The sequence below is a fragment of the Hylobates moloch genome, unplaced genomic scaffold, assembly GCF_009828535.3.
Source record: "Hylobates moloch isolate HMO894 unplaced genomic scaffold, HMol_V3 SCAFFOLD_4, whole genome shotgun sequence".
Lineage (NCBI taxonomy): Eukaryota > Metazoa > Chordata > Mammalia > Primates > Hylobatidae > Hylobates > Hylobates moloch.
Genome location: NW_026652279.1, coordinates 106,136,963 through 106,164,734, shown reverse-complemented (window position 1 = coordinate 106,164,734; position 27,772 = coordinate 106,136,963). Strand labels below are relative to the sequence as shown.

General features: G+C 39.8%; 1 protein-coding gene across 3 annotated transcripts in view; it reads left to right on the top strand.

Moving 5' to 3' along the window:
* TSC22D1 (TSC22 domain family member 1) overlaps positions 1 to 24,924 on the top strand; it is a 153,657-nt gene extending 128,733 nt beyond the window's left edge. For 2 of the 3 annotated variants that reach the window (XM_032150803.2, XM_058437852.1), the window contains exons 2-3: positions 22,363 to 22,414; positions 23,572 to 24,924. In XM_032150803.2, coding sequence (XP_032006694.1) covers positions 22,363 to 22,414; positions 23,572 to 23,829 — 310 coding nt within the window. In that variant the 3' untranslated portion in view covers positions 23,830 to 24,924. Of the gene's footprint in view, positions 1 to 21,601; positions 21,958 to 22,362; positions 22,415 to 23,571 lie in introns of those variants that run through there. The other variant, XM_032150806.2, reaches the window with a different exon arrangement.
* Positions 24,925 to 27,772: the final 2,848 nt, after the last annotated feature.

Here is a 27,772-nt window from a genome sequence, read left to right as displayed (position 1 = left end):
CTGTCCATTGGCTCATTCCATGAGGCTGCCATCCCACATGGGCTTTCTCGAAGAACACATTTGCTGGCTCTTTGCTGGCACCTTAGGGTGCCTGGCATTGGAGAGCTGACCTGATCTCTTCATTTCCCCGCTCCCTCCACAGTTAAATCACTTTCACTGTCTTGGTCTCCTTGTTTCACTGTCTTGGTCTCCTTGTTGGGTAGAGGCTACTCTCCCATTCAAGGTTCTTGCAAGTGCCTCAAGCCTAGCCACCTTCTGTAGTGTCCACTAGATCCAGAGAAAACTCAGGTGTCTTTGCTATGCCAAATGGCTGCCCCAGTGTGTGTGGCCGTCCAGCTCCACCATCTCTTGCCTATATGGATTTCTGAGGTAATCTCATCCACTCCCAAGGAGACTTATTGCTAACTTAACAACTTTTCTTACGCCAGTATTTTCTTATGCCCGACCCCTCCTGAGTTCCAAAACCGTATTTCCCACTGCCTAGTAAGGCCTATCAATGTTATACCCCAGAACCAGTTTACTCGCCTTAGCCTACAGCCTCGTTCTGGCTAATGGCATCACCTTCCACCTGTTCACATAATCCAGAAACCTGTGAGTCATCCTGCCTCCCTTACCTCACACAAGCTAGTTCGGTCAGTTCTATGTCCCAATGTGTTTGAATCCATCCCACTTTTCTCTCTGTCTCCCCTTTGCTCTTTGGTTTCGGCCCTCATTATTTCCTTCCTTTTACCCCCAGTTCCATCTCTTGTAGTCTTATACATTGTGGTCAGAGCGACCTTGCCAAAACACAAATCCCATTGCATCATTTGCCTGCTTTAAACCCTATTGTGTGGACCTTCATTGCCCTCAGACTAAAGTCCAGTCTCCCACCACATGGCCTGTGAGGCCCCAGCCTGTCTTAACCTTTTATCCTTTTACTGCCTTTTTCTTTTTTTTTTTTTTTCCCCACTGGTAAATTTTTTTTTTTTTAATTATTATTATACTTTAGGTTTTAGGGTACATGTGCACAATGTGCAGGTTTGTTACATATGTATCCATGTGCCATGTTGATTTCCTGCACCCATTAACTCGTCATTTAGCATTAGGTGTATCTCCTAATGCTGTCCCTCCCCCCTCCCCCCACCCGACAACAGTCCCTGGCATGTGATGTTCTCCTTCCTGTGTCCATGAGTTCTCATGGTTCAATTCCCACCTATGAGTGAGAACATGCGGTGTTTGGTTTTTTGTCCTTGCGATAGTTTACTGAGAATGATGTTTTCCAGTTTCATCCATGTCCCTACAAAGGACATGAACTCATCATTTTTTATGGCTGCATAGTATTCCATGGTGTATATGTGCCACATTTTCTTAATCCAGTCTATCATTGTTGGACATTTGGGTTGGTTCCAACTCTTCGCTATTGTGAATAGTGCCGCAATAAACATACGTGTGCATGTGTCTTTATAGCAGCATGATTTATAGTCCTTTGGGTATATACCCAGTAATGGGATGGCTGGGTCAAATGGTATTTCTAGTTCGAGATCCCTGAGGAATTGCCACACTGACTTCCACAATGGTTGAACTAGTTTACAGTCCCACCAACAGTGTAAAAGTGTTCCTATTTCTCCACATCCTCTCCAGCACCTGTTGTTTCCTGACTTTTTAATGATGGCCATTCTAACTGGTGTGAGATGGTATCTCACTGTGGTTTTGATTTGCATTTCTCTGATGGCCAGTGATGATGAGCATTTCTTCATGTGTTTTTTGGCTGCATAAATGTCTTCTTTTGAGAAGTGTCTGTTCATGTCCTTCGCCCACTTTTTGATGGGGTTGTTTGTTTTTTTCTTGTAAATTTGTTTGAGTTCATTGTAGATTCTGGATATTAGTCCTTCGTCAGGTGAGTAGATTGCAAAAATTTTCTCCCATTCTGTAGGTTGCCTGTTCACTCTGATGGTAGTTTCTTTTGCTGTGCAGAAGCTCTTTAGTTTAATTAGATCCCATTTGTCAATTCTGGCTTTTGTTGCCATTGCTTTTGGTGTTTTAGACATGAAGTCCTTGCCCACGCCTATGTCCTGAATGGTATTGCCTAGGTTTTCTTGTAGGATTTTAATGGTTTTAGGTCTAACATTTAAGTCTTTAATCCATCTTGAATTAATTTTTGTATAAGGTGTAAGGAAGGGATCCAGTTTCAGCTTTCTACATATGGCTAGCCAGTTTTCCCAGCACCATTTATTAAATAGGAAATCCTTTCCCCATTTCTTGTTTTTGTCAGGTTTGTCAAAGATCAGATAGTTGTAGATATGTGGCATCATTTCTGAGGATTCTTTTCTGTTCCATTGATCTATGTCTCTGTTGTGGTACCAGTACCATGCTGTTTTGGTTACTGTAGCCTTGTAGTATGGTTTGAAGTCAGGTAGCGTGATGCCTCCAGCTTTGTTCTTTTGGCTTAGGATTGACTTGGCGATGCGGGCTCTTTTTTGGTTCCATATGAACTTTAAAGTAGTTTTTTCCAATTCTGTGAAGAAAGTCATTGGTAGCTTGATGGGGATGGCATTGAATCTATAAATTACCTTGGGCAGTATGGCCATTTTCACGATATTGATTCTTCCAACCCATGAGCATGGAATGTTCTTCCATTTGTTTGTATCCTCTTTAATTTCATTGAGCAGTGGTTTGTAGTTCTCCTTGAAGAGGTCCTTTACATCCCTTGTAAGTTGGATTCCTAGGTATTTTATTCTCTTTGAAGCAATTGTGAATGGGAGTTCACTCATGATTTGGCTCTCTGTTTGTCTGTGATTGGTGTACAAGAATGCTTGTGATTTTTGTACATTGATTTTGTATCCTGAGACTTTGCTAAAGTTGCTAATCAGCTTAAGGAGATTTTGGGCTGAGACAGTGGGGTTTTCTAGATATACAATCATGTCATCTGCAAACAGGGACAATTTGATTTCCTCTTCTCTTAATTGAATACCCTTTATTTCCTTCTCCTGCCTGATTGCTCTGGCCAGAACTTCCAGCACTACGTTGAATAGGAGTGGTGAGAGAGGGCATCTCTGTCTTATGCCCGTTTTCAGAGGGAATGCTTCCAGTTTTTGCCCATTCAGTATGATATTGGCTGTGGGTTTGTGATAGATAGCTCTTATTATTTTGAGATACGTCCCATCAATACCTAATTTATTGAGAGTTTTTAGCATGAAGGGTTGTTGAATTTTGTCAAAGACCTTTTCTGCATCTATTGAGATAATCATGTGGTTTTTGTCTTTGGTTCTGTTTATATGCTAGATTACATTTATTGATTTGCATATGTTGAACCAGCCTTGCATCCCAGGGATGAAGCCCACTTGATCATGGTGTACAAGCTTTTTGATGTGCTGCTGGATTCGGTTTGCCAGTATTTTATTGAGGATTTTTGCATCAATGTTCATCAAGGATATGGGTCTGAAATTCTCTTCTTTGGTTATGTCTCTGCCAGGCTTTGGTATCAGGACGATGCTGGCTTCATAAAATGTGTTAGGGAGGATTCCCTCTTTTTCTATCGATTGGAATAGTTTCAGAAGGAATGGTACCAGTTCCTCCTTGTACGTCCGGTAGAATTCAGCTGTGAATCCATCAGGTCCTGGACTCTTTTTGGTTGGTAAGCTATTGATTATTGCCACAATTTCAGAACCTGTTATTGGTCTATTCAGAGATTCAGCTTCTTCCTGGTTTAGTCTTGGGAGGGTGTATTTGTTGAGGAATTTATCCATTTCTTCTAGATTTTCTAGTTTATTTGCATAGAGGTGTTTGTAGTATTCTCTGATGGTAGATTGTATTTCTGTGGGATCGGTGGTGATAGCCCCTTTTCATTTTTTATTGCATCTATTTGATTCTTCTCTCTTTTCTTCTTTATTAGTCTTGCTAGCGGTCTATCAATTTTGTTGATCTTTTCAAAAAACCAGCTCCTGGATTCATTAATTTTTTGAAGGGTTTTTTGTGTCTCTATTTCCTTCAGTTCTGCTCTGATTTTAGTGATTTCTAGCCTTCTGCTAGCTTTTGAATGTGTTTGCTCTTGCTTTTCTAGTTCTTTTAATTGTGATGTTAGGGTGTCAATTTTGGGTCTTTCCTGCTTTCTCTTGTGGGCATTTAGTGCTATAAATTTCCCTCTACACACGGCTTTGAATGTGTCCCAGAGATTCTGGTATGTTGTGTCTTTGTTCTCATTAGTTTCAAAGAACATCTTTATTTCTGCCTTCATTTCATTATGTACCCAATAGTCATTCAGGAGCAGGTTGTTCAGTTTCCATGTAGTTGAGCGGTTTTGAGTGAGTTTCTTAATCCTGAGTTCTAGTTTGATTGCACTGTGGTCTGAGAGACAGTTTGTTATAATTTCTGTTTTTTTACATTTGCTGAGGAGAGCTTTACTTCCAACTATGTGGTCAATTTTGGAATAGGTGTGGTGTGGTGCTGAAGAAAATGTATATGCTGTTGATTTGGGGTGGAGAGTTCTGTAGATGTCCATTAGGTCCACTTTGTGCAGAGCTGAGTTCAATTCCTGGATATCCTTGTTAACTTTCTGTCTCGTTGATCTGTCTAATGTTGACAGTGGGGTGTTAAAATCTCCCATTATTATTGTGTGGGAGTTTAAGTCCCTTTGTAGGTCACTCAGGACTTGCTTTATGAATCTGGGTGCTCCTGTGTTGGGTGCATATATATTTAGGATAGTTAGCTCTTCTTGTTGAATTGATCCCTTTACCATTATGTAATGGCCTTCTTTGTCTCTTTTGATCTTTGTTGGTTTAAAGTCTGTTTTATCAGAGACTAGGATTGCAACTCCTGCCTTTTTTTGTTTTCCATTTGCTTGATAGATCTTCTTCCATCTCTTTATTTTGAGTCTATGTGTGTCTCTGCACATGAGATGGGTTTCCTGAATACAGCACACTGATGGGTCCTGACTCCTTATCCAGTTTGCCAGTCTGTGTCTTTTAATTAGAGCATTTAGCCCATTTACATTTAACGTTAATATTGTTATGTGTGAATCTGATCTTGTCATTATGATGTTAGTTGGTTATTTTGCTCGTTAGTTGATGCAGTTTCTTCCTAGAGCTTCGATGGTCTTTACAATTTGGCATGTTTTTGCAGGGGCTGGTACCGGTTGTTCCTTTCCATCTTTAGTGCTTCCTTCAGGAGCTCTTTTAGGGCAGGCCTGGTGGTGACAAAATCACTCAGCGTTTGCTTGTCTGTAAAGTATTTTATTTGTCCTTCACTTATGAAGCTTAGTTTGGCTGGATATGAAATTCTGGGTTGAAAATTCTTTTCTTTAAGAATGTTGAATATCGGCCCCCACTCTCTTCTGGCTTGCAGAGTTTCTGCCGAGAGATCAGCTGTTAGTCTGATGGGCTTCCCTTTGTGGGTAACCCGACCTTTCTCTCTGGCCACCCTTAACATTTTTTCCTTCATTTCAACTTTGGTGAATCTGACAATTATGTGTCTTGGAGTTGCCCTTCTCGAGGAGTATCTTTGTGGCGTTCTCTGTATTTCCTGAATCTGAATGTCGGCCTGCCTTGCTAGATTGGGGAAGTTCTCCTGGATAATATCTTGCAGAGTGTTTTCCAACTTGGTTCCATTCTCCCCGTCATTTTCAGGTACACCAATCAGACGTAGGTTTGGTCTTTTCACATAGTCCCAAATTTCTTGGAGGCTTTGTTCATTTCTTTTTATTCTTTTTTCTCTAAACTTCCCTTCTTGCTTCATTTCATTCATTTCATCTTCCATCAGTGATACCCTTTCTTCCAGTTGATCGCATCTGCTACCGAGGCTTCTGCAATCTTCACGTAGTTCTCGATACTTGGCTTTCAGCTCCATCAGCTCCTTTAAGCCCTTCTCGCCATTGGTTATTCTAGTTATCCATTCATCTAATTTTTTTTCAAAGTTTTTAACTAATTTGCTATTGTTTTGAATTTCCTCCCGTAGCTCGGAGTAGTTTGATCGTCTGAAGCCTTCTTCTCTCAACTCGTCAAAGTCATCCTCCATCCAGCGTTGTTCCGTTGCTGGTGAGGAACTGCGTTCCTTTGGAGGAGGAGAGTTGCTCTGCTTTTTAGAGTTTCCAGTTTTTCTGCTCTGTTTTTTCCCCATCTTTGTGGTTTTATCTACTTTTGGTCTTTGATGATGGTGATGTACAGATGGGTTTTTGGTGTGGATGTCCTTTCTGTTTGTTAGTTTTCCTTCTACCAGACAGGACCCTCAGCTGCAGGTCTGTTGGAGTTTACTAGAGGTCCACTCCAGACCCTGTTTGGCTGGGTGTCAGCAGCGGCGGCTGCAGAACAGCAGATTTTCGTGAGACCACAGATTCAGCTGTCTGATAGTTCCTCTGGAAGTTTTGTCTCAGAGGAGTACCCGGCCGAGTGAGGTGTCAGTCTGTCCCTACTGGGGAGTGCCTCCCAGTTAGGCTGCTCGGGGGTGAGGGACCCACTTTAGGAGGCAGTCTGTCCGTTCTCAGATCTCCAGCTGCGTGCTGGGAGAGCCACTACTCTCTTCAAAGCTGTCAGTCAGACAGGGACATTTAAGTCTGCAGAGGTTCCTGCTGAATTTTTGTTTGTCTGTGCCCTGCCCCGAGAGGTGGAGCCTACAGAGGCAGGCAAGCCTCCTTGAGCTGTGGTGGGCTCCACCCAGTTTGAGCTTCCTGGCTGCTTTGTTTACCTAAGCAAGCCTGGGCAATGGCGGGCGCCCCTCCCCCAGCCTGGCTGCCGCCTTGCAGCTTGATCTCAGACTGCTGTGCTAGCAATCAGCGAGACTCCGTGGGCATAGGACCCTCCAAGCCAGGTGTGGGACACAATCTCCTAGTGTGCCGTTTTCCAGGCCCGTTGGAAAAGCGCAGTATTAGGGTGGAACTGACCCGATTTTCCAGGTGCCGTCTGTTACCCCTTTCTTTGACTAGGAAAGGGAACTCCCTGACCCCTTTCGCTTCCCGAGTGAGGCAATGCCTCGCCCTGCTTCGGCTCACGCACAGTGTGCTTCACTGACTGTCCTGCACCCACTGTTTGGCACTCCCTAGTGAGATGAAACCGGTACCTCAAACAGAAATGCAGATATCACTGTCTTCTGTGTCGCTCAGGCTGGGAGCTGTAGACTGGAGCTGTTCCTATTGGGCCATCTTGGCTCCACCCCTTTACTGCCTTTTTCTCCACCTCCCACTGCTAAACCCCAACCTCCTATTCCCTAGCCACACTCAACTACTGAGAGATGTCCAAACTCAGCATGCTGCTTCATGACCCTGGCTTTTGCCTGGCCCTTCCTTTTTCATGGAGTGTTCTCATTCTCTTTGTACCTTGTAGTCTAACTGCACAACTCCTATTTGTTTTTCAACACCCAGAGGGTAAGTCTTCTGCCCTCAGAAACACTCCCAGGCTGCTTTCTGCTAACCATCATTTTTTATATACACTCAAATTATGCAAAATATCATATGTCTTTCTCCCCTTGCCCCCTGCAACTGCCCCCAAGTCACTAAAAGCAAGGATTGTGTCTTACTCATCTTGATAACTGTGGTGCCAAGCCTAAAGTTCCTGGCCTTTCATGGGTGCTCATTGTTAAATAAACGCGAGTAAATCAATAAAGAAATGGCTGAAGACCTAATGTATAGGAAGTTTTTAAATTCTGGTTTATATCTTTCTAGCTAAGATGTATTACATTGACCATTTCTTCTACAGTAGTTGGCAGCAGGTTTAAATGCTAAAAAGTGACCCTCATTCTCATTGTAAATTTTTATTTCCCACTTCATTGGCCCCACTCAGCACTTTATTATTTTCATCATATTGTCTTCTTACCCTTATTTAATCATGGATAGGAGAATGTGGCAATGTCAGAATCACACTAAGATGATATGGAAGGAGATCCAAGGTGATGACCACCTACAGTAAAAATCCTTGGGGTATACTGGGCACCACAGAAGTTCTTAAAGTGATGTGCTGCTAAAGCCATTTCTCCTATTCCTGGCCAGAAGCCTTGGGGACACAGCCTGCCTGCCTTCTTTACAAGTGAGCATCATTTTCTTTGATCCACTTGGACTTCCTCTAACTCGTCTTCTCACAGCTCTTGAGGGCTTTGCAAGGAACTGTCAGGGCTAATGAAAGGACAATTTGAAAATCTTCTTTAGGCACATTCACTAAGTAATGTGTCTGTCAGCAGGTGTGGCTCTGTGTCTGTGGTGAGCCCCCTTCTCTGTCGGGACCTTGTCCCAGTGCCTGGAGAGCATCTTCTCAAACTGTAGAGCTCACTGGCACTGGGACTGATCTGAGTGCCCCTGTCAGCCTGCACAGCCTCAGAAAGGAAGCTGTGAAGGGCCAGTTCTCACCAAGAGCTCACCAGTTCCACTCTAGACTAGGCCCAGAAACCCTGCAGCCAGGTTGCCTGACTCATATGCAGCATGGGTCTCTGGCTTTGGTTTCCACACAGCCTCCCAGCTTGTTTCTTAATCTGTAAAATGGGTGGCTTTCAATGAATACTGTGGCTCCGTTGAGATCAACAGAAGGGCATTTCACTTTACGGTCCCTTTACTCTTCCAGCTCTAACATCTTACACACACGGATCTAGAATTTCTGGTGTGCACTTCTAGGGCACACTATATTGAATCAGCATTTGGTTCTATGCTCCATCCAACAGTTGATTAGGTAGACCCTGGACAAAGCACCTAATGCCTTTGAGCCTCCATTTCTAAACCTACAGAATAAGAAAATTAAATGATCTCCAAGGTCCATTTTGCTTTAAAATTCTGAATAGATCAGAGGGTTAAAGAAACCCTCAGACCCCATTTATGTCACAGAGCTGCTGCCCATGGAGGCCATAATGTAGAAATGTGTCCCTTGATCGAAGCAGAGGTATTTATTATATAAACACCCACTGTGTCCCCAGCACACAGAGTCAGCTTTGCCAATATGTTAATGCTTACCTAGGCCTGTACTACATTAGACATTCTGGAGCTAGGTAATATCCTTAAATTTATCTTTACTGTTGTAAATACAACTGTGTAATTGAGCTTCATCTGATTGTTTTAGAGTCACCAAGAGACTGCCTCTAATGACCCTAAGTGGCTCTGTATGCATAGAAAAATGGTTAGTCGGTTAGTCTAGTTCCTACCAGCTCTTTTAGGACTGCTTATCGTTGTTGTTTTCTTCTGGAATTTAACAGGAAAATTAGCTTAAAGTAACTAGTTATTTTTAAAAAGTGCTCAAAGCATCTATTTTTCATAGCTGTGCAAAAGTAAAAGATAAATAATATTCATTTTTCACTTCATGCAAGAACCTCACTTGCATGAGGTTCTCAAAATAGAAAATCATAATCAGGACAACTTTTCACTTCTTCAGATGTTTTATATAGAATATCATTTGGCTTCTAAATCTGTGATTCCTTTTTTGTCTGTGGCTCCAGATTTTCATAATCTACCACTATTAAGCAGAAGTGGTAATTTATGAAGAAATTTGGGTTTGAAATGCTTATTATTTTCATGAAGATAAAAAGTAAGAATGTTAACCATTTGAGTCCTGTTGCTGAAGGGCATTGAGCCCCATCTCTCTCTCCCATTGCAGTAGCTCCTCTTAAAGTCTCCCTTACCATCTTTAAAAGAAAAAAAAAAAAAAAGGCATTGGGTCTTCTTAGCATTATAGATATTCTTCTGGAATTAGTAGTTATGCTAAATAAGGTGAAGACAGCCATGGGAAAACTAAAAATTGTTTCTAGAATTGTAACAATATAAAAGTAATTATAAATGTTTAGAGAGAGAGAAATACAGAAGAAATGTATTTACAGAGGGTAAATACATGTGTTATATATAGGTGTATATAAATAAAAGATTATATTTAAATCTATTAGCATTTTGTTAGGACTTTTAAAATTCTGACACTTAAAGCAAGTATTTAATTTTTACAAATCTTTTAACACTAATATGAGATTTAGGAATGATTAATCAACAAACTCAACAGTTCTAAGAACAGAGCAAAATTATAGTTAAAAAATTCAAGCCTAGTAATGCATTTTATATAATGATAGAACAATTAGTTATAAAATAGGCATTTTTAGGTCTCTTCAATGAATATATTTAAGTCCTTGCATTATATCTTTTAAAATAGTTTTTGTTCCCTTTTTTCTTTTAGTTTAAAATGTTTTAAATCAAAATACTACATGTAGGCTGGGCGTGGTGGCTCACGCCTATAATCTCAACACTTTGGAAGGCCAAGGTGGGAGGACTGCCTGAGCCCCTGAGTTCGAGATCAGCCAACATGTCAAGACACTGTCTGTAATTAAAAAAAAAAAAAAGTATAGGTATCTAAAGTAGCCAAATTCAAAGAAATAGAAATTAGAGTGGCAGTTATAGGGGCAGGAGAAGGGGGAAATTGGAAGTTATTTAATGGATAGTTTCAGATCTGCACATGAAAAAGTTCTGAAGATCTTTTTCACAATAGTAACAATATGCTTAACACTACTGAGCTATACATTTAAAAATGGTTAATGTAAATTTTATGTGTTTTTTACTACAATAAAAAATGATACATGAAAATATAAAGATTAGATAGAATTTTAAAAATATCAGTTTCTTTTTCTTCTTCCTCTTCTTCCTCTTCCTCTTCTTCCTCTTCCTCCTCCTCCTCTTCCTCTTCTTCCTCCTCTTCCTCCTCCCCCTCCTCTTCCTCTTCTTCCTCCTCTTCCTTCTCCTCCTCCTCTTCTTCCTCTTCTTCTTCTTTTTTTTTTTTTTTTCATTCTTCCCAGTCTGCTACTTAGGGGCAGTCATCTTTTCATTTTTTAAGATGTAAATTACATATGGTAAAGTTTGCCTTTTTAGTATACAGCAATAGTGTTGTTTGTTTTGATTCAGGGCATACAGGCACAGGTTTGTAATATGGGTATGTTACGTGATGCTGAGTTTTGGGGTTCTAATAATCCCATTGCCCAAGTGGTGAACATGGTACCTAATAGGTAGCGTTTCAGCCTTGGCTCCCCTCCCTCCCCACTTCTGGAGTCTCCAGTGTTTATTGTTCCCATCTTTGAGTTCCACATGTTTTGAAAAACAGTGGGCATACCACCACTACAGTTTAGATATGAGATAGTTCCATCACCCATAACAATCTCCCCTCCCTCCCATATCCCAAGTTTCTGGGAACTTGTTTTTGTCTCTATAGTTTTACCTTCTCTAGAATGTCTCATAAATGGAATCATATGGTTTGCAGTCTTTGAGTGTGGCTTCTTTCTCTTACCATAATATATTTGAGATTCATTCAGGTTGTTATGTGTATCAGTAGTTTGTTTCTTTGTATTGTTGAGTATTATTCCATTGTCTAGATGTACCATGGTTTGTTTATCCTTTCTCCAGTTGAGTGACATTTGGTTTGTTTCCAGTTTGGGACTCTTAATCGTTCATTTCCAAATTTTTGTGGTAACATGTTTTCATTTCTCTTGGATAAATAACTTGAATTGGGATTACTGGTTTTTATGGAAACTCTGTGTCTAACTTTATAAATAACTGCAAAACTGTTCTGCAAAGTGGTTGTACCATTTTGCATTCCTACCATCAATATATGTGTTCCAATTTTTCTGCCTTTTCAGCATTTTGTATTTTCAGGTTTAAAATTTAAACTGTATTTTAGCTATTCTGATAGGTGTGTAGTGGTATATCATTATGGTTTTAATTTGCATTTCTCTAACAATTAATGGCATTCAGCATTTTTTCCAGGTGCTTATTTACCATCCATATATCTTTGATAAAGTGACTGTTCATGTCTTTTGCCCTTTTCTTTTAATGGGTTATTTGTTTTCTTGCTATTGAGTTTTGAGTTCTTTATATATTCTGAATATAAGTCCTTTATCAGATATGTAACTTGCGGTACTTAATTCTGGTCTATAGTTTGTTTTTTCATTCATGTAACATTATCTTTCAAAAAACAAGTTTTTCATTATGGTAAAAGTCCATTTTATCCATTTTTTTTCTTCCATGGATTGTGCTTTTGGTGTCTTACCTAAGAAATCCTTACTGGTTCAAGGTTCAAAAGATTTCTCTTATGTTTTCTTATAGAAGTTTTATAGGTTGGGATTTTACATTTAGGTCTATGATCCATTTTAAGTTAATATTTCATATGGTGTAAAGAATGGATCGGTTGTATTTTTTTTTTTTTTTTTTGCAGTTGTTCCAGTACCATTTGCTGAAGACTCTTTTCTGAATTGCATTACATATTTGTGGAAAATCAATTTGCTGTGTGTGTGTGTGTGTGTGTGTGTGTGTGTGTGTATCTTTGACCTCTCTGTTTTGTTCCGTTACTCTATGTCTGTCATTTTACTAGTACCACACTGTGGTAATGCAAGTAGCTTTACAGAAAATCTTGAGATCTGGTAATGGGAGTTCTTCAGCTTTGTTCTTTTTCAAACATTGTTTCAATTATTCTGTTTCTTAGCTTTTATATATAAATTTTAGAATCACTTTGTCATTTTCAATAAAATGTCTTGGAATTTTGATAGGGATTACACTTAATCTATATGGTAGCTGGGAAGTGTGGAATTGATCGCTTAATGGTATTATCTTCTAATCCACACACATGGGGTATCTCACCATTTGTCAGGTGCTCTTTGATTTCTTTCAGCAATGTTTTATAGTTTTCAGCATAGAGATCTTCTACATATTTTCTTAGATTTGTACCTATTTCATGTAATTTTTGTTTTTAAATTTCACTTTGTGTTCATTGCTGGTATACAGAAATATATTGATATTTGTACATTGAACTTCTAGCTTATAACCTCCAGAAACTTGTATCTTGTTCTAATAATTTATTTGTAGATTTTTGGGGGAGTGTCCACAAAGATAGTCATGTTATCTGTGAATAGAGATTTTTTTTTTTCTTTCTAGTCTGGATGAATTTTATTCCTTTTCTTGCCTTATTGCCTGGCTGTTACCTTCAGTATGATGTTGAATAGGAATGCTGAGAGTAGACTCTTGTTTCCAGTCTTGGGGGAAAGCATTCATTCTTTTACTGTTACATATGATGTCTGCTGAATGTTTTTTGTAGATGCCCCTTATCAGATTGAGGAAGTTCCCTTCAATTCCTATTTTGCTTAAACTTTTTTTTTTCCTTTTTTAAAAATCATGAATGGATGGTGATTTTGTCAAATGCTTTTTTCTGCATATAATGAGATTATCTTTATATATTTTTCTTTTTAGTCTGTTGATAGGGTGAATTACATTGATTTTTGAATGTTTACTTTGCATTCCCAGGATAAATGCCATTTGTTCATAATATATTACTCTTTGTATATATAGTTGGATTTGATTTGCTAAAATTTTGTTAAGAACTTTTGCATGTATGTTTATCAGAGCTATTAGTCTGTAGTTTTTCTTTTTTATAATGTCTTTATCTGGCTTTAGTGTTTAGGGAATGCTGGCCTCATAGAATGAGTTGTAAAGTAGTTTTTTAAAATTTTCTCTCTCTCTTTAGTTTTCTGAAAGAGTTTGTATAGAATTGATACTATTTCTTTCTTTAAATATTTAGTGGAATTTACCAGTGAAACCATTTGAGCTTGAGGTTTTCTTTATAGAAAGAGTTTAAACTATAAATTCAATTTTGTAAATAGATACAGGACTATTCAAGTTATCTGTTTCTTCTCATGTGAGTTTTGGTAGTTTGTGTCTTTATAAGAATTTGTCCATTTTTGTTTAAATTGTTAAATTTATTGAAATAAATTTTGATATGCCTTGTTTTTATTTTCATTCAGTTCAGAATACTTCCTAATTTTCCTTTTGATTGCTTATTTGACCCATGGGTTACTTAGATGTGTGTATTTTTTCCCCAAGTATTTTTCAGATAATCTCATGTTATTGATTTCTAATTTAATTACATTGTAGTCAGAGAACATAATGATAAAATTGACCTTTTATCATTATAATGACCTTTATTCTTTATAATATTCTTTGCACTGCAGTCTACTTTGAGTAATATAGCCACCTCAGCTTTCTTTTATTGTTAACGTGGCATATCTTCTTCCATATTCTTATTGTACCTATTTGTGTTTTTATATTTAAAGTATATTTCTTATAGGCAGCATATAGTTGTATCTTGCTTTTTCATCCAAACTGGCAATATCTGCCTTTTAATTGAGGTGCTTGAGACCATTTATATTTAATGTGATTATTGTTTTCTTTTCTTTCTTTTTTTTTTTCTTTTCTTTTTTTTTGGGGACAGTGTCTTGCTCTGTTCCCCAGGCTGGAGTACAGTGGCTCAATCTTGACTCACTGCAACCTCTGCCTCCCGGGTTCAAGCGATTCTCCTGCCTCAGCTTCCCAAGTAGCTGGGATTACAGGCGTGTGCCACTATGCACAGCTAATTTTTGTATTTTTAGTAGAAATGGGTTTTTACCATATTGGCCAGGCTGGTCTTGAACTCAAGTGACCCACCCACCGGGGCCTCCCAAAGTGCTGGGATTACAGGTGTGAGCCACCACACCCAGCCTAATGTGATTATTGATACATTTGGTTTAAATCTGCTATCTTGGTATTCATTTTTTATTCTATTCTTTATTCCCCTTTTCCTCTTATTCTACTTTCTTTTAGATTATACATTTTCTTATGATTCCATTTTATCCTCCTGTGTTAGCTTATTAGATTTAGAGTTTATAGCATACATCTTTATCATAGTGTACTCAGCAGTATACTTCCCTTCTCCCTTCTTAGCCATTGTTCTATCTTTGCCATACATTTTACATCTACATATTGTAGTACACTCCCATACATTGTTATTTTTGCTTTAAACAGTCAATGATTATTATAGACAGAGCCTCAGTATGTTGCCCAGGCTGGCCTCAAACTCCTAGCTAGGCTCAAGCGGTTCTCCCACCTCAGCCTCTTGAGAAGCTGGGACTACAGGTATGTGGCACTGCACCTGGCAACAGTCAGTTATCTTAGATTTAAATAGTAAGGGGGAAACGTTTTTGTATTTAACCATTAGTTATCATTTCTGGTGCTCTTCACTCTCTTGCATAGATCCAGTTTTTTCATCTGGTATCATTTTCCTTCTGTCCGAAGGAGTTACAGTGATGAATCCTTCCAGCTTTTGTATGTCTGAAAAAGTCTTAATTTCACCTTAAATTTCTGAAAGATGTTTTCACTGGGCATAGAATTACAGATTGACAGGGTTTTTTTTTTTTTCTTTCAGTTAAAGATGTTGCTGCACTGTCTTCTGTCTAGCATTGTTTCCAACCAGAAGTCGGCTATCATTCTTATCTTTGTTGCTCTGTACATAACATTTTTTCTCTGGCTGCTTCTAAGATTTTATCACTGATAGTAAGCAATTTGATTATGATACACCTTGTAGACTTCTTCACAGTTCTCTTGTTTGGAGTTTGTTTAGCCTCTTGGATCTGTAGGTTATTGTTTTAGTAAAATGTGAGGAAAATTACCATTATGTCTTAAAATGTTTTCTCTCCTTTCTTTTTTTTTTTTCTTTTCAGGGATTTCACTACAGATATATTTGGTTGCTTGAAACTGTCCCGCAGCTTATTGACACTTTGTTCTTTTTTTGATTTGTTTTTTTTTTTTTTTTTTTGACAGAGTCTCGCTCTGTGGCTCTGTGGCCCAGGCTGGAGTGCAGTGGCGCAATCTCGGCTCACTCCAACCTCTGCCTCCTGGGTTCAAGCAATTCTCCAGCCTCAGCCTCCCAGGTAGCTGGGATTACAGGTGCATGCCACCATGCCCAGCTATTTTATATTTTTAGTAGAGATGGGTTTTCACCATATTGGCCAGGCTTGTCTGGAACTCCTGACCTAAAGAGATCCACCTGCCTCGGCCTCCCAAAGTGCTGGGATTACAGGCATGAGCCACCACACCTGGCCCATTTCTTCTTTTGATTCAACGTTTCTTCTGTGTTTTATTTTGGATAGTTTCTATTGCTCATATATCACTAATACTTCTTCTGCCCTATCTAATCTACTGTTAATCTCATCTAGTGTATTTTTCTTCTCAAATATTGTATTTTTCACCTTGATAATTTAATTTAGGTTTTCTTACATTTCTCACACCTGTCCTTAATATGCTAATGTTTTTCTCTACTTTCTTGAACATATGAAATATAGTTATAACTAAACGTTCCTGTCTATAAATCATCTTTGTCATATCTGGGTCATTTTGATTAATTTTTCTCATGAGTCATATTTCCCTGCTTGTTTATATGCCTAGTACTTTTTATTGGATGCCAGACATTGTGAATTATTGGATGCTAGAGACTTTATTAAATATTCTTGAGCTTTGTTTTGAGAGAAAATTAAGTTACTTGGAAACGGTTTGACCTTTCAGGGCTTCCTTTTAAACTGCTTTATGTAGGACCAAAACACTCTTCAGTCTAGGACTCATTTTTCCCTTAAATTAGTCCTAGACTGAAGAGAATTAGAATTCTTCTAAGCATTCAGAAGGAGACTTAGGCAGTATACTTCTGAATATCTGATATCCCTTTTTACAGAGTTTTTTTCATTTAGGCTGGTGGGTGGTAATACCAAATGGTGCTTACCCTATGTGATTTCTGAAAATTGTTCTGCCTGCTTCTTTTGGGTGGTTCTTTCCCCAGCCTCGGGTAGTTTCCTCACATGCAGGTGTGGTAAGGGCTCTGCTGAAGCCTGGAAGCAGGAAGAACTGCTGCAGATCCCTATAAACCTCTCTTTTAAAGTGTTTAAAATTTGTTATTTAAATTTTTTAATCAAAATACATGTATATACCCAAAAAGCAAATAGAATGAATAGAAAAAAATAGCAGTTCTCTTTTTTCACTCATCCAGTCGGTGCCTTAGACGCAGCCACTTTTAAGTTTTCGTTGTTTTTTCTCATCTTTACCTCCACATTTCTATGTAATATATTTATACTTACACTATTTGTTACTTTTCCATTTTGGATGTTAGGTAATCAAGTTGTAGTAGATTAGGATTTAGCAGTTTTAAACCATTCCTGCCATGCAATTTTTCTTCCTGTTACCTTCTCAATAAAGTTAACTTTTAAAAGGCAAATCCACAAAAAAATGAAAAAATAATATGGGTCATGTAAATTTTATTTGAGTATTCCACATTTTCTTCCTTGCTCTGTTTTCAGTAAAACTGCCTTTGAGCTTATCTAATTGTTCCATTAGATCTATCATATACCTATCAGTAGCTCCTCTGCGCCCTGCAAATGCTTAGATGTGTTAGGTAATCTGTGCGTTCATTAGCACAGAAGCTCTCCCTCCTGGAGTTCTCCATCTTCCCTTACCATTGCAGACCAGGTACAGACCAGCTGCGGCTTGGGCTTGTCCGGCAGCAGTCCCCCTGAGATCTCCCTGCACTCCAGCCTGCTGATTCCCTTCCTTTCCTCCGGTATCTGAGTTCCTGGTTCCTATTTCCCATGCCTGCCTTTTTTCTTGATTTGCTCCTCCATTTTGCTGTCTGAAATATCTAAAAATGTTTTAATTCTACCTTTACACTCAAATGATGATTTGGTCAAGTAAAGAATTCTGGATAAAAAAACTCTTTTCTCTCAGAATTTTAAAGACATGTTTTTCATCTTTTTCTGGCTGCCAGCAAAGTGGTTCTGTTGCTAGTCCCTGTGTTTGTAACTTGTTTCTTCCATTTGGAAGCTTTTAGTGTTTTCTCTCTATGCCTAGTGATTAAGGTTTCAGGGTGATGTGCTTTGGTGGAGGGCTTTTTCATTTCTTGTGGTGGGCATTTGATCATCTCAATTAACTGTCCTTCAGTTCTGGAACAATTCTTAAATTATTTGATAATTCTCTTCCTTCTGTTCTCTCTCCAAAATAGAAATGCATCCTATTTTGATGTTGGATCTCCTAGATTTATCCTTTTTCTTTTCCGATTCTTTTTTTTTTTTTTTTGAGACAGAGCCTTGCCCTGTTGCCCAGGCTGGAGTGCAATGATGCAATCTCAGCTCACTGCAACCTCTGCCTCCCGGGTTCAAGCAATTCTTCATCAGCCTCCCCAGTAGCTGGGATTATAGACATGTGCCACCACGCCCAGCTAATTTATTTGTTTTTTTTTTTTTTTTTAAGTAGAGACGGGGTTTTACCATGTTGGCAAGGCTGGTCTTGAACTCCTGACCTCAAGTGATCTGCCCACCTCACCCTCTCAAAGTGCTGGGATTACAGGCATGAGCCATCGCGCTCACACCCGGCCACTGTTACACTTTTTGGAAGCTTTTTCCAACCAGCCTTTCTGTGGAGATAAGGAAATGTAAAATGTGGTTGAATTTAATAGCCATTTCTTCGGCATTTCTTCTTGTTTTGACAGTGTGTGGGACCCAACACTAAAACATTATTTGTTGTTTATCTGCCATTCACATTTAACTGATAGTCTTGTAGTTTCATTTGTTAAACCTGGTAAGTATATTCCCATGCCTAGTGAGAGTAAACTAGAAAAATGGAGGTGACGTGGGAGTCCTTAGACCGCAGCAATTTGGTCAGGTACAGGGTAATGTGCCTTCGCTTCTTTCCTGGCAGTTTTAGATTTGCAAACTCCTGGCAGGAGTTTGGATAGGGGGAGAAAGAGGTTACTGTGTTTGAGTGCTGAATCCCCAACTGTACCGGTGTTGGCCAAGTCAGATTAAGTTTGGAAGAAAAGCACATGTTACAGGAACCAGAACCATTCAGGCCTGTTCCTCTTTTCCTATCCTGTCATGCTTGCTACCAATATGCAGTAGCGGTTGAATTGGAATCTATGTAAAAAGGCTTTTAGGCAGACAACACCAGAAAATACCTCAATTTCAATTGTCCAGGCTGTTTAATGTGTATGAGTTCCCACTGAGGTGATACCTCCTGATCTTTGCTCAGTGCCTGAAATCGACTTATTTGGTCCATGGCTTTAAGGATCTCTCCTGGAAGACTTGTAATATTTTTCTCTGCCCTGTCAGCAAGTCTCAGTGAGCTCTGACGAGGCACCAGACATATGGATCGTTTGTCTTGCAATTAGAAGAGTCTTTGAATGTAATTCTAGCCATTTGTGCCACAGACATTTCTGATCCAAGGGCTTTCCCTCCATGGAGCTTTACATTTCCTTTGCCTTCTTTTTCAAATTGTCTTTTCAGTTTTCATACAAAAGTCTAGTTTTAAAGGAATCTAGCATATTTATGTGAAATATATGAAAAGGTTAGATTTCTAATCATTTTTTTAGTTGCATATCCTTTGGCTCAACAAATTCTCCAGAAGTGTGCACACACACATACATGTTCAAGGATGTATGTAGAAGGATGTTCTTTGCAATTGTATTTAAAATATCCAAGTATTAACAATAACTGTAATGTCCTTCAATAGGAAAATGGGTTAAATAGACTATGGTTGCTTATATTTGCTTCTCTTGCTTGATACAATGGATGATCAGTTAAAATGATTGAAATAAAAACAGCTTTCTGTTTATGTTGAAGAACAGCATGAATAAATTCAGTTAATTTAGTAATTTTTTAAAACTCCAGCTGGGAATTTAAACATTTTTTTAATATGACCTTAGAGTTTTGTTTTTTAAAGCTCTTTTTATAGCTTAAATGGTGCTTTAATACCCTTTTTTTTATGAAGTTGGCATTCAGTTAAAATATGTAAATGGAATTTAGCATACAAATAGTTTTAGGTATAACTTTAACTTTCAAAATATAGAAACTATCATGTAGTAAATAATATTCTGGTTAGCATTCATAGACATGGGGGCTACATGCCAGCTTCCCAAATAATTACGATTTCTAAGCTTCTACTTAGTCTCCTTTTATTGGAAATGGGTGTTTTTTTAAAGCATCATATGAGTTAATATGTGTAATTTTTATAAATTATAAATATGTTAACAATTATTGTTATTCAAAAGCCAAGCCTTAAAATTTGGAGAATATGAACCTTTCAGTAAAAAGGGAATCTCATCACTTTATAGTTAGTCACACTTTGGTTTTTAACCCAAAAGAGAATTGTGGTCTTCATCATTTACTGTGCTCACCAGATCTGGTCTGGTTCCTAATAACTTTGGACAGTTTCTGAAAACCAAATCTACCCCCACTACCAGCATTGAGTCAACTTAAAAACTGTCTAAATGGCTCTGATGGCAATTTTAGGAAAGGATGCTGCTTGAGGAAAGATGCTTATTTGGGAGAGAAGACTGTGTGTGTTTGTGCATGTGCGTGTATTACATATATATGTTCTACGGTCAGATTTTATGTTGGAATTATTTGTGATGACACAATTTTATCTACAGATTAGAGAGGTCTCCCCAAGTACTTTTGTAGATTTTTTGGTTTTTATATTATGCCATTAGAGGGCAGTATTGTAGAGGTTAAGTTTTCTTTCTCGCATGTATTGACTTGGAAACTGTTTATGTTCTATTATAATTTAGCAAACTTCAGGGCTTAGATTTCTAGTATATTAAATTGTAGCCTTAATTGATGCATCCCTGCAAGTATTTTAAATTAATATAGGAAATTTTGAAAGGGTTAAGCTATTTTATACCCACATCTCTCGACTTTTGGTTTGGAGAAGGGGATTATTTGGTCAGTGTGGCCAAGAGGGCGAAACAGAGGTGAGCCTACAGCATCTATTGGCTGCTTAACTATTTTTAACCACCATTATATCCTCCCTTTTCTGGTTCTGGACACTGCAAATGGGCAAAGAGACTAACTTCAAGGATTTGTATGCTTTGAATACATACTTTCAATATTTCAATCTCTCTGATGTAAGAAGGCTCATAGGATTGAGGCATTGAGTCTTAGAGGAATTGTCACTCAGCTTCCAAAAACGTGCCTTAGGGACTTAACTAAAAATAGATCTATGTGGAATTCAACCTGTGGATTGACTTTTCTGGGTCTAAATAGAAGAAGGCATATTTAATTACTGGGGAGAAGGTGCTAATAGGGAGATGTGATTTTAAGGTTTGTGGCTCTAGGGGCTTTTGGGGAAGATCCTGGATTTTATCTGGAGTCTTTCCCTCATGCCTAGCAAAGAATATATAATGTTTTTTGTTTTGTTTCTATAAAACGAAAGGTAGTATCTCTCAAAGGGCAAATGTGATTTTTTCCCTCTAAAATTAAAAAAATAGTATGATTGCAGGATGATTATTATCTTTAAAAATAAAACTGTCTATAAAATCCTCCCAGTACCGCTGCCGGTAAGAACTAGATAATTTGAAATCAAGACACTCGAGCTCTTGCAAGTCTTACAGTGGTGGGACTGGGCATGCCCAGTAGCTCAGACGGTTCTGGTTACAAATAGGAAGCTTTCGCCGTTAAGCAGCCGCGGGGCACAGCTCCGGGAACCGGGGTCTGACTCCCTTAAACGTAAGCACGTGCGGGGGTCCCCATAGTATTTTTCAGGGACCCTCCACATTTTCTGCCAAAGCAGTGGCCCAGTGTTCTGAGGCCGCCCTGGAAACCTCCGAGCCCAGCACCCCACTCCCTCTGAGCACGGCCCGCGCCAGGCCAGCCCACCCCACGAGCGGGATCTGGAGAATGGGGGCGGGGGTGGGGGGGTGGGGGGAGGCGGGGAAGCAGGCAAGCGGGAGGACCAGGAAGGGAGAATGGGAAGGGAGAAGGGGGCGGCCCCAGTGGCGTGCCGGCCAATCGGCGCAGCTCTTTTCCTGCATATATTTTGCACTAAGACTGGGAGTCCTGGTCTAGAGCTGAGTGGAGCCCGGCTGCGGATCTGAGAAGCGCCTCTGCACGGCACTGGGATCCGCATCTTCCTGGGATCCGCATCTTCCTGGGATCATCAAGCCCCAGAAGCTGGGTTTCTTTAAATTAGGGCTGCCGTTTTGTATTTCTCCCTGGGCTGCGGAAAGCCAGAAGATTTTATCTAGCTTATACAAGGCTGCTGGTGTTCCCTCTTTTTTTCCACGAGGGTGTTTTTGGCTGCAATTGCATGAAATCCCAATGGTGTAGACCAGTGGCGATGGATCTAGGAGTTTACCAACTGAGACATTTTTCAATTTCTTTCTTGTCATCCTTGCTGGGGACTGAAAACGCTTCTGTGAGACTTGATAATAGGTAAATGTCGGCTAAGATAGTTTCTTTAAATTTATTCGTGGGATACTTATAATAATACAGGTGAAAGATAGCCAGGCGAATTCCTTTGTCCATTGCTGAGAGATTATGGTGACATGGATGTTGTTTTTCGAAATGTTAAAAAACCTTATTTTTGCAAGTCTGGCCAGAGAACAGGCTTTCCCCACATTATGTAATTTAGTCCTTTGTGGCTTACTAAAATAGGGAGATGCCTGGATATTCGTTAGTAAGAGAGGGGCTGGCATTTTCTGGAGGGTGATACATTACATAGTGTTAAAGAATATTCAAAATATGATGCTAGCAACACCACAAAATTGAGAGATCCTTTTTATCTTGGACGCTTAAGATAAATTCCATTTGTCGATGACCTTTTTCCCTCTTTTTCAGCTCCTCTGGTGCAAGTGTGGTAGCTATTGACAACAAAATCGAGCAAGCTATGGTATGTACTGATGAAAAATCATTTATACCAAATGTGGGCACAGCACAAAAATAAGATGTTTTGTGGAACCAGTGCATCCCTAAGTTCAGATGATGTTGATGGCTCTTGATGCGCGTAGAAATGCCGGCACTGTCTCCATTCGGCCAGCGTGGAGCCACCTACCACGGCAGCCGTGAAGGGAGAAGGGGGCCCTGCGGTATTAAATGGTCTTCTTCCCCGGACTGGTTTCACACGAGGGGATTTCCTCACGGTGACCCTTTTTGCTGGGGATTTATTAGGGAAGCGCTGGCCAAGTATCTCCTTCGGCTGGTCGTGAGCACACCTTTAGCGATGTGGCTTTACTAGGAATCCTAATATTTTACTAGGGAGCCGGGAGGTGGGGAGGGCCCCAGAAGTCGGGATCCTGGATAAGGGTCTTCTAGACGGTGCACAAACGGGTCCCCGGTGGCGTGGGCTCCTTCACAATGAAGAAGAATCAGAGAAAAAGTTTTGTTTTCTTAGCCTGCCCCTGGATTTCTCCTATTTTTTATTTCCGCCTTGGCCGTTCTTTGTTATTGGAGCAGCGCCTGTGGCTCTTCTCACGGGATTCTCTGCCCACTGTTGCTAGGCAAACTCTGAACCTTTAATTCGGAGCTATAAATAACTCGGGCTCCCATTGGCTGCGACGTCTGCCCAGGTTTCTGTGATGTCAGCTTAATCACGAAAAGCGGGGGCGGGGTGGAGGGAAGAAAATGCGGCAACATGTTCGGTAGGAACTGGCTGCAGCCGGTGCTGAAGGAGGCGGCTCCGTTCTAGCGCGGGGCGGGGCCTGGGGGCGGGGACGCGGTGGGCGCGCTGTGGCCTGGACATCCCCGCCGCTGGTCTCAGTCGGGGACCCAGCGCCCGGCTCTGGCCCAGTCTCAGATAGGAAGCCGGGCTTGGGCGTTTCTGGCCAACGTCTGCAGAGAAGCACAGACTTTTACAAAGCTTGATCATTTATACGTTAAACTCAAGTATTGTACAGTCATGGTTGTATTCAGATTTCCCCAAGTGTCAGTGAACCAACTTTAAAGGCGGAGTATGTAAATAGGGAGATCCATGTAAAATAATGTCTTGGAAATTCAAAGAGTCCAGAAAATACCAAATAACGAGTTAAACCTTTTCTCTCTTCTTTCCAGGATCTAGTGAAAAGCCATTTGATGTATGCGGTCAGAGAAGAAGTGGAGGTCCTCAAAGAGCAAATCAAAGAACTAATAGAGAAGAATTCCCAGCTGGAGCAGGAGAACAATCTGCTGAAGACGCTGGCCAGTCCTGAGCAGCTTGCCCAGTTTCAGGCCCAGCTGCAGACTGGCTCCCCCCCTGCCACCACCCAGCCACAGGGCACCACACAGCCCCCAGCCCAGCCAGCATCGCAGGGCTCAGGACCAACTGCATAGCTGCCTATGCCCCCGCAGAACTGGCTGCTGCGTGTGAACTGAACAGACGGAGATGTGCTAGGGAGAATCTGCCTCCACAGTCACCCATTTCATTGCTCGCTGCGAAAGAGACGTGAGACTGACATATGCCATTATCTCTTTTCCAGTATTAAACACTCATATGCTTATGACTTGGAGAAATTTCTTAGTTGGGTGAAGTAAAGGTTAATCCGAGAATTAGCATGGATATACTGGGACCTCATGCAGCTTGGCAGATATCTGAGAAATGGTTTAATTCATGCTCAGGAGCTGTGTGCCTTTCCATCCCTTCCGGCTCCCTACCCCTCACTTCCAAGGGTTCGCTCTCCTGCTTGCGCTTAATGTCCTACATGGGGTTGTGAAGCGATGGAGCTCCTCACTGGACTCGCCTCTCTCCTCTCCTCCCCCCAGGAGGAACTTGAAAGGAGGGTAAAAAGACTAAAATGAGGGGGAACAGAGTTCACTGTACAGATTTGACGACTGTCACCAAAATCCATAAAAAACAATAGTACTGTGCCTCTTCTCAAACAGTGGATGACACAAAACTATGAGAGTGACAAAATGGTGACAGGTAGCTGGGACCTAGGCTATCTTACCATGAAGGTTGTTTCGCTTATTGTATATTTGTGTACGTAGTGTAACTATTTTGTACAATAGAGGACTGTAACTACTATTTAGGTTGTACAGATTGAAATTTAGATGTTTCATTGGCTGTCTGAGGAGGTGTGGACTTTTATATATAGATCTACATAAAAACTGCTACATGACAAAAACCACACCTAAAGAAATTTTAAGAATTTGGCACAGTTACTCACTTTGTTTAATCTGAAATCTAGCTGCTGAATACGCTGAAGTAAATCCCTGTTCACTGAAGTCTTTCAATTGAGCTGGTTGAATACTTTGAAAAATGCTCAGTTCTAGCTAATGGATTTCTCAGTAGGGGTTTCTGCATATCACCTGTATAGTAGTTATGTGCATATGTTTCTGTGCATGTTCTCTACACAATTGTAAGGTGTCACTGTATTTAACTGTTGCACTTGTCAACTTTCAATAAAGCATATAAATGTTGATAAACAAGTGTTTTTCATATGACCCTGTTAATGGCAGTCATTCCACAACTGTTTCCAGGTAAAGTTAACAATTTGACTAGTAAAATCCTGAAGGGCAGTAGAATGGTTGGAAAAGTAGGGGCGTGATTTGACTACATGAAGTAAAAAGAAATTGACACACTGAGTTGTTCAGCAGGTAAGGGAAGAGACGGTGGAGGAGTCCAGCTCAATTCTAACTACTGTGTGACTTGGACAGGTTGCTTCACTCCTGAACGGATGTAGGGGTTTGAAAGAGATGATCTCTTACATTCCCCTTTGGCTTTACAATTCTAGGAGTCCATGAAAATCTTAATTTTTTACTGAACTGAGAGAGGAATAAGGAGCCTTATTCTGTGTATAATTGGAATAAGCAGATCTAGGATCAAAAGACGGAAGTTGGAGGAGCTGATTTCCACTTTAAGAACCCTGTCACCCTGGATTGGGATGTTTCTCCTAGTGTAGGATGAGTTTCTAGCTCCTGGGATAGTAATTCGTTTTGTCTAAGCAAAAGATGATATGGGACCAGATGAGCAAGGATGTCCTTGGAGTTGATTCTGCATGACTGTAAAATAGGCCAAAATTAAAACCACGAAGGAATCCTGAAGCAGATTGGCCCCTGGCACCTGAGGAGTGAGCCTGAGGGATCCCACTCTGCAGTAGGAGTAATGTGAGCGAGCAAGTGAATGGGGTGGGTTTACCGGCTCCGTAATCTATCAACCTAGGACCTCAGCAGTGGCCCCCTGCCCAGTGGGAATGGGACCAATCCCAAGTTCTAAGGCTTGTCTAAGTCCTTGCAGGACAAGGACAAACTTTCTGAATCACTTCTCTCATCTAGAGCTGGTGAGAGATTGAGAGGTGAATGGGACATCCAAGATCCCTAAAAAGGATTGTTCGATAGCGTGCATGTGTTATAAAGTGGTGACACGGGCATCCTGTTGAAATGATGGATGGCTCACTGCCATAGGCTGATAGCAGTTGTCATAAAGATATTTTGGGGGAATTTGAAGAGGACTTGAAGAAAAATCTTTCATATGGCTTGTTGGTTATATAACTTCAATAAAGGAATACTTATGCAGTAATTACATTTCCTTGAAAAAAAACTATAGTGAATAGAAATCCCTAGCCATTTCATTTTTTATGTTTTTAATGAAGATCTTTAAAATACCATAGGTGGTAATCATGGAAAATTTGAAAAATCTCATGTCGGTGTATTATTAAGATGGTGGAGAACTTTTTTCTCCATTATTTAATGGAACTTTGGGTCTTTTTATTAAAAATGTGAGACTCATGAAATTTGGCAGCTGAATATTGTTTGTGAAATAAGAATGAATTATTTAAAGATGTCTTTCCATACATGTTCCTCATTTTAGTAATTACTAAACATACTTAAGATGATTGACTTATATTTAAACATATTTAAGGTAATTTAAAAAGGCATTTTGCTACTTGCTTATAGACCTGAGTGTAGGTCTTATTGGCCTATGGGTTATTATATAACTGATTATGTTGCACTTATGTTCTGTGGAGAAGGAAAGATTTTTAAGGGGAATGGCATGCTGTACCAGCACTGAGTGTTCATGACATCAGTTGCAACAGGAGAAACCCCCGTTCAATGAAGGAGAAATAGGAATTTTACATGGGTTTTAATGAACGTCTACTTTCTATTTCAAATGAACAGTGTTCATATTTCAGTAATTGTGTGCATTTTTTGCATACTTTAAAAGAGAACATTTATTTTTCATTATGGGATAAATATGCAATGCCAGAACAGCTTTAAATTTATACAAGAAATGTATAAAAGTTAATTATAACTAAAATTAGGAATGAAAATTAATCTATATAGACACTGCTCTTGCTTTGTGTAAAATAAGTAGTTGAAACTACCAGGGCCTGACAACATGACTGCTTTTAGACGTCAACTTCAAATCCATTCAGGCAGCAATTGTGGCATTACATTTTTTAGAAACGGAGGCAGAGAAAATCAAGTTTCCTCTCCCTCTTAGGTAAAATTGCCTGAAAGTGGAGATCTGTGCCCACCGATAGAACTTGGAAGCAGACAGTGCAATAGGTTCCTGCGCTGGTGTGTGGGAGGACCCTGAGCTGAGAGGCAGGCTTCTGGCTGCCAGGCCTGGCCCTGCAGTCATCAGCTGTTTGACCTTTGGACCAGGAATGGAATCCTTCAGACCTGAGTTCTCATCTGTGAAATAAGGATTGGATCAGGTCACGAAGATCCTGTCTAGCCACAGATGCTACAGTCCTCTGCATCTGATAATGACTTTATTTTATTCTAACTTTTGGTGGGAGGGTGTGTGTGTGCATGTGCGTGCACTGTTTTTGTTTGTTCATTTAACGTAATGACTAAAATTAATTTGGTTTTAATCCTAGCTCCTCTGCTAGTTACTAGCTAAGTGACCTCAGGCAAGTTCCTCATTGTTCTCTGTTTCCTCATGCTTAAAATGGGGACATGTTGTCTCCATAGGGGTTTTGTGAGGCTGATGCTGGGAAGCTGTCAGCACAGAGACGGTTCAGAGTGAGGTGGGTTCAAGGAGTGTTAACCATTACTATTATTTCTGAGTAATTCATCTGCTTGTTTATATATTTAATTTTGTATTTTTCATAGGGATAAAGGTGTGGCAGCTTTGTTTTCTAATAGCTTTTGATTTAGTATTTGGTAATAGTAGTGGCTGTTTAAACTTTACTGTGAAAACACACATGGGAATAATGTCCTTTAGAATACAGATGGAAACACACCATTTTTTTCTGTATCAAAGGAATAATAGCAAAAGGCTGCCATTTCATTTCTGTGAATTAGAGAAGGGATTCGTTGGGAATTGTCC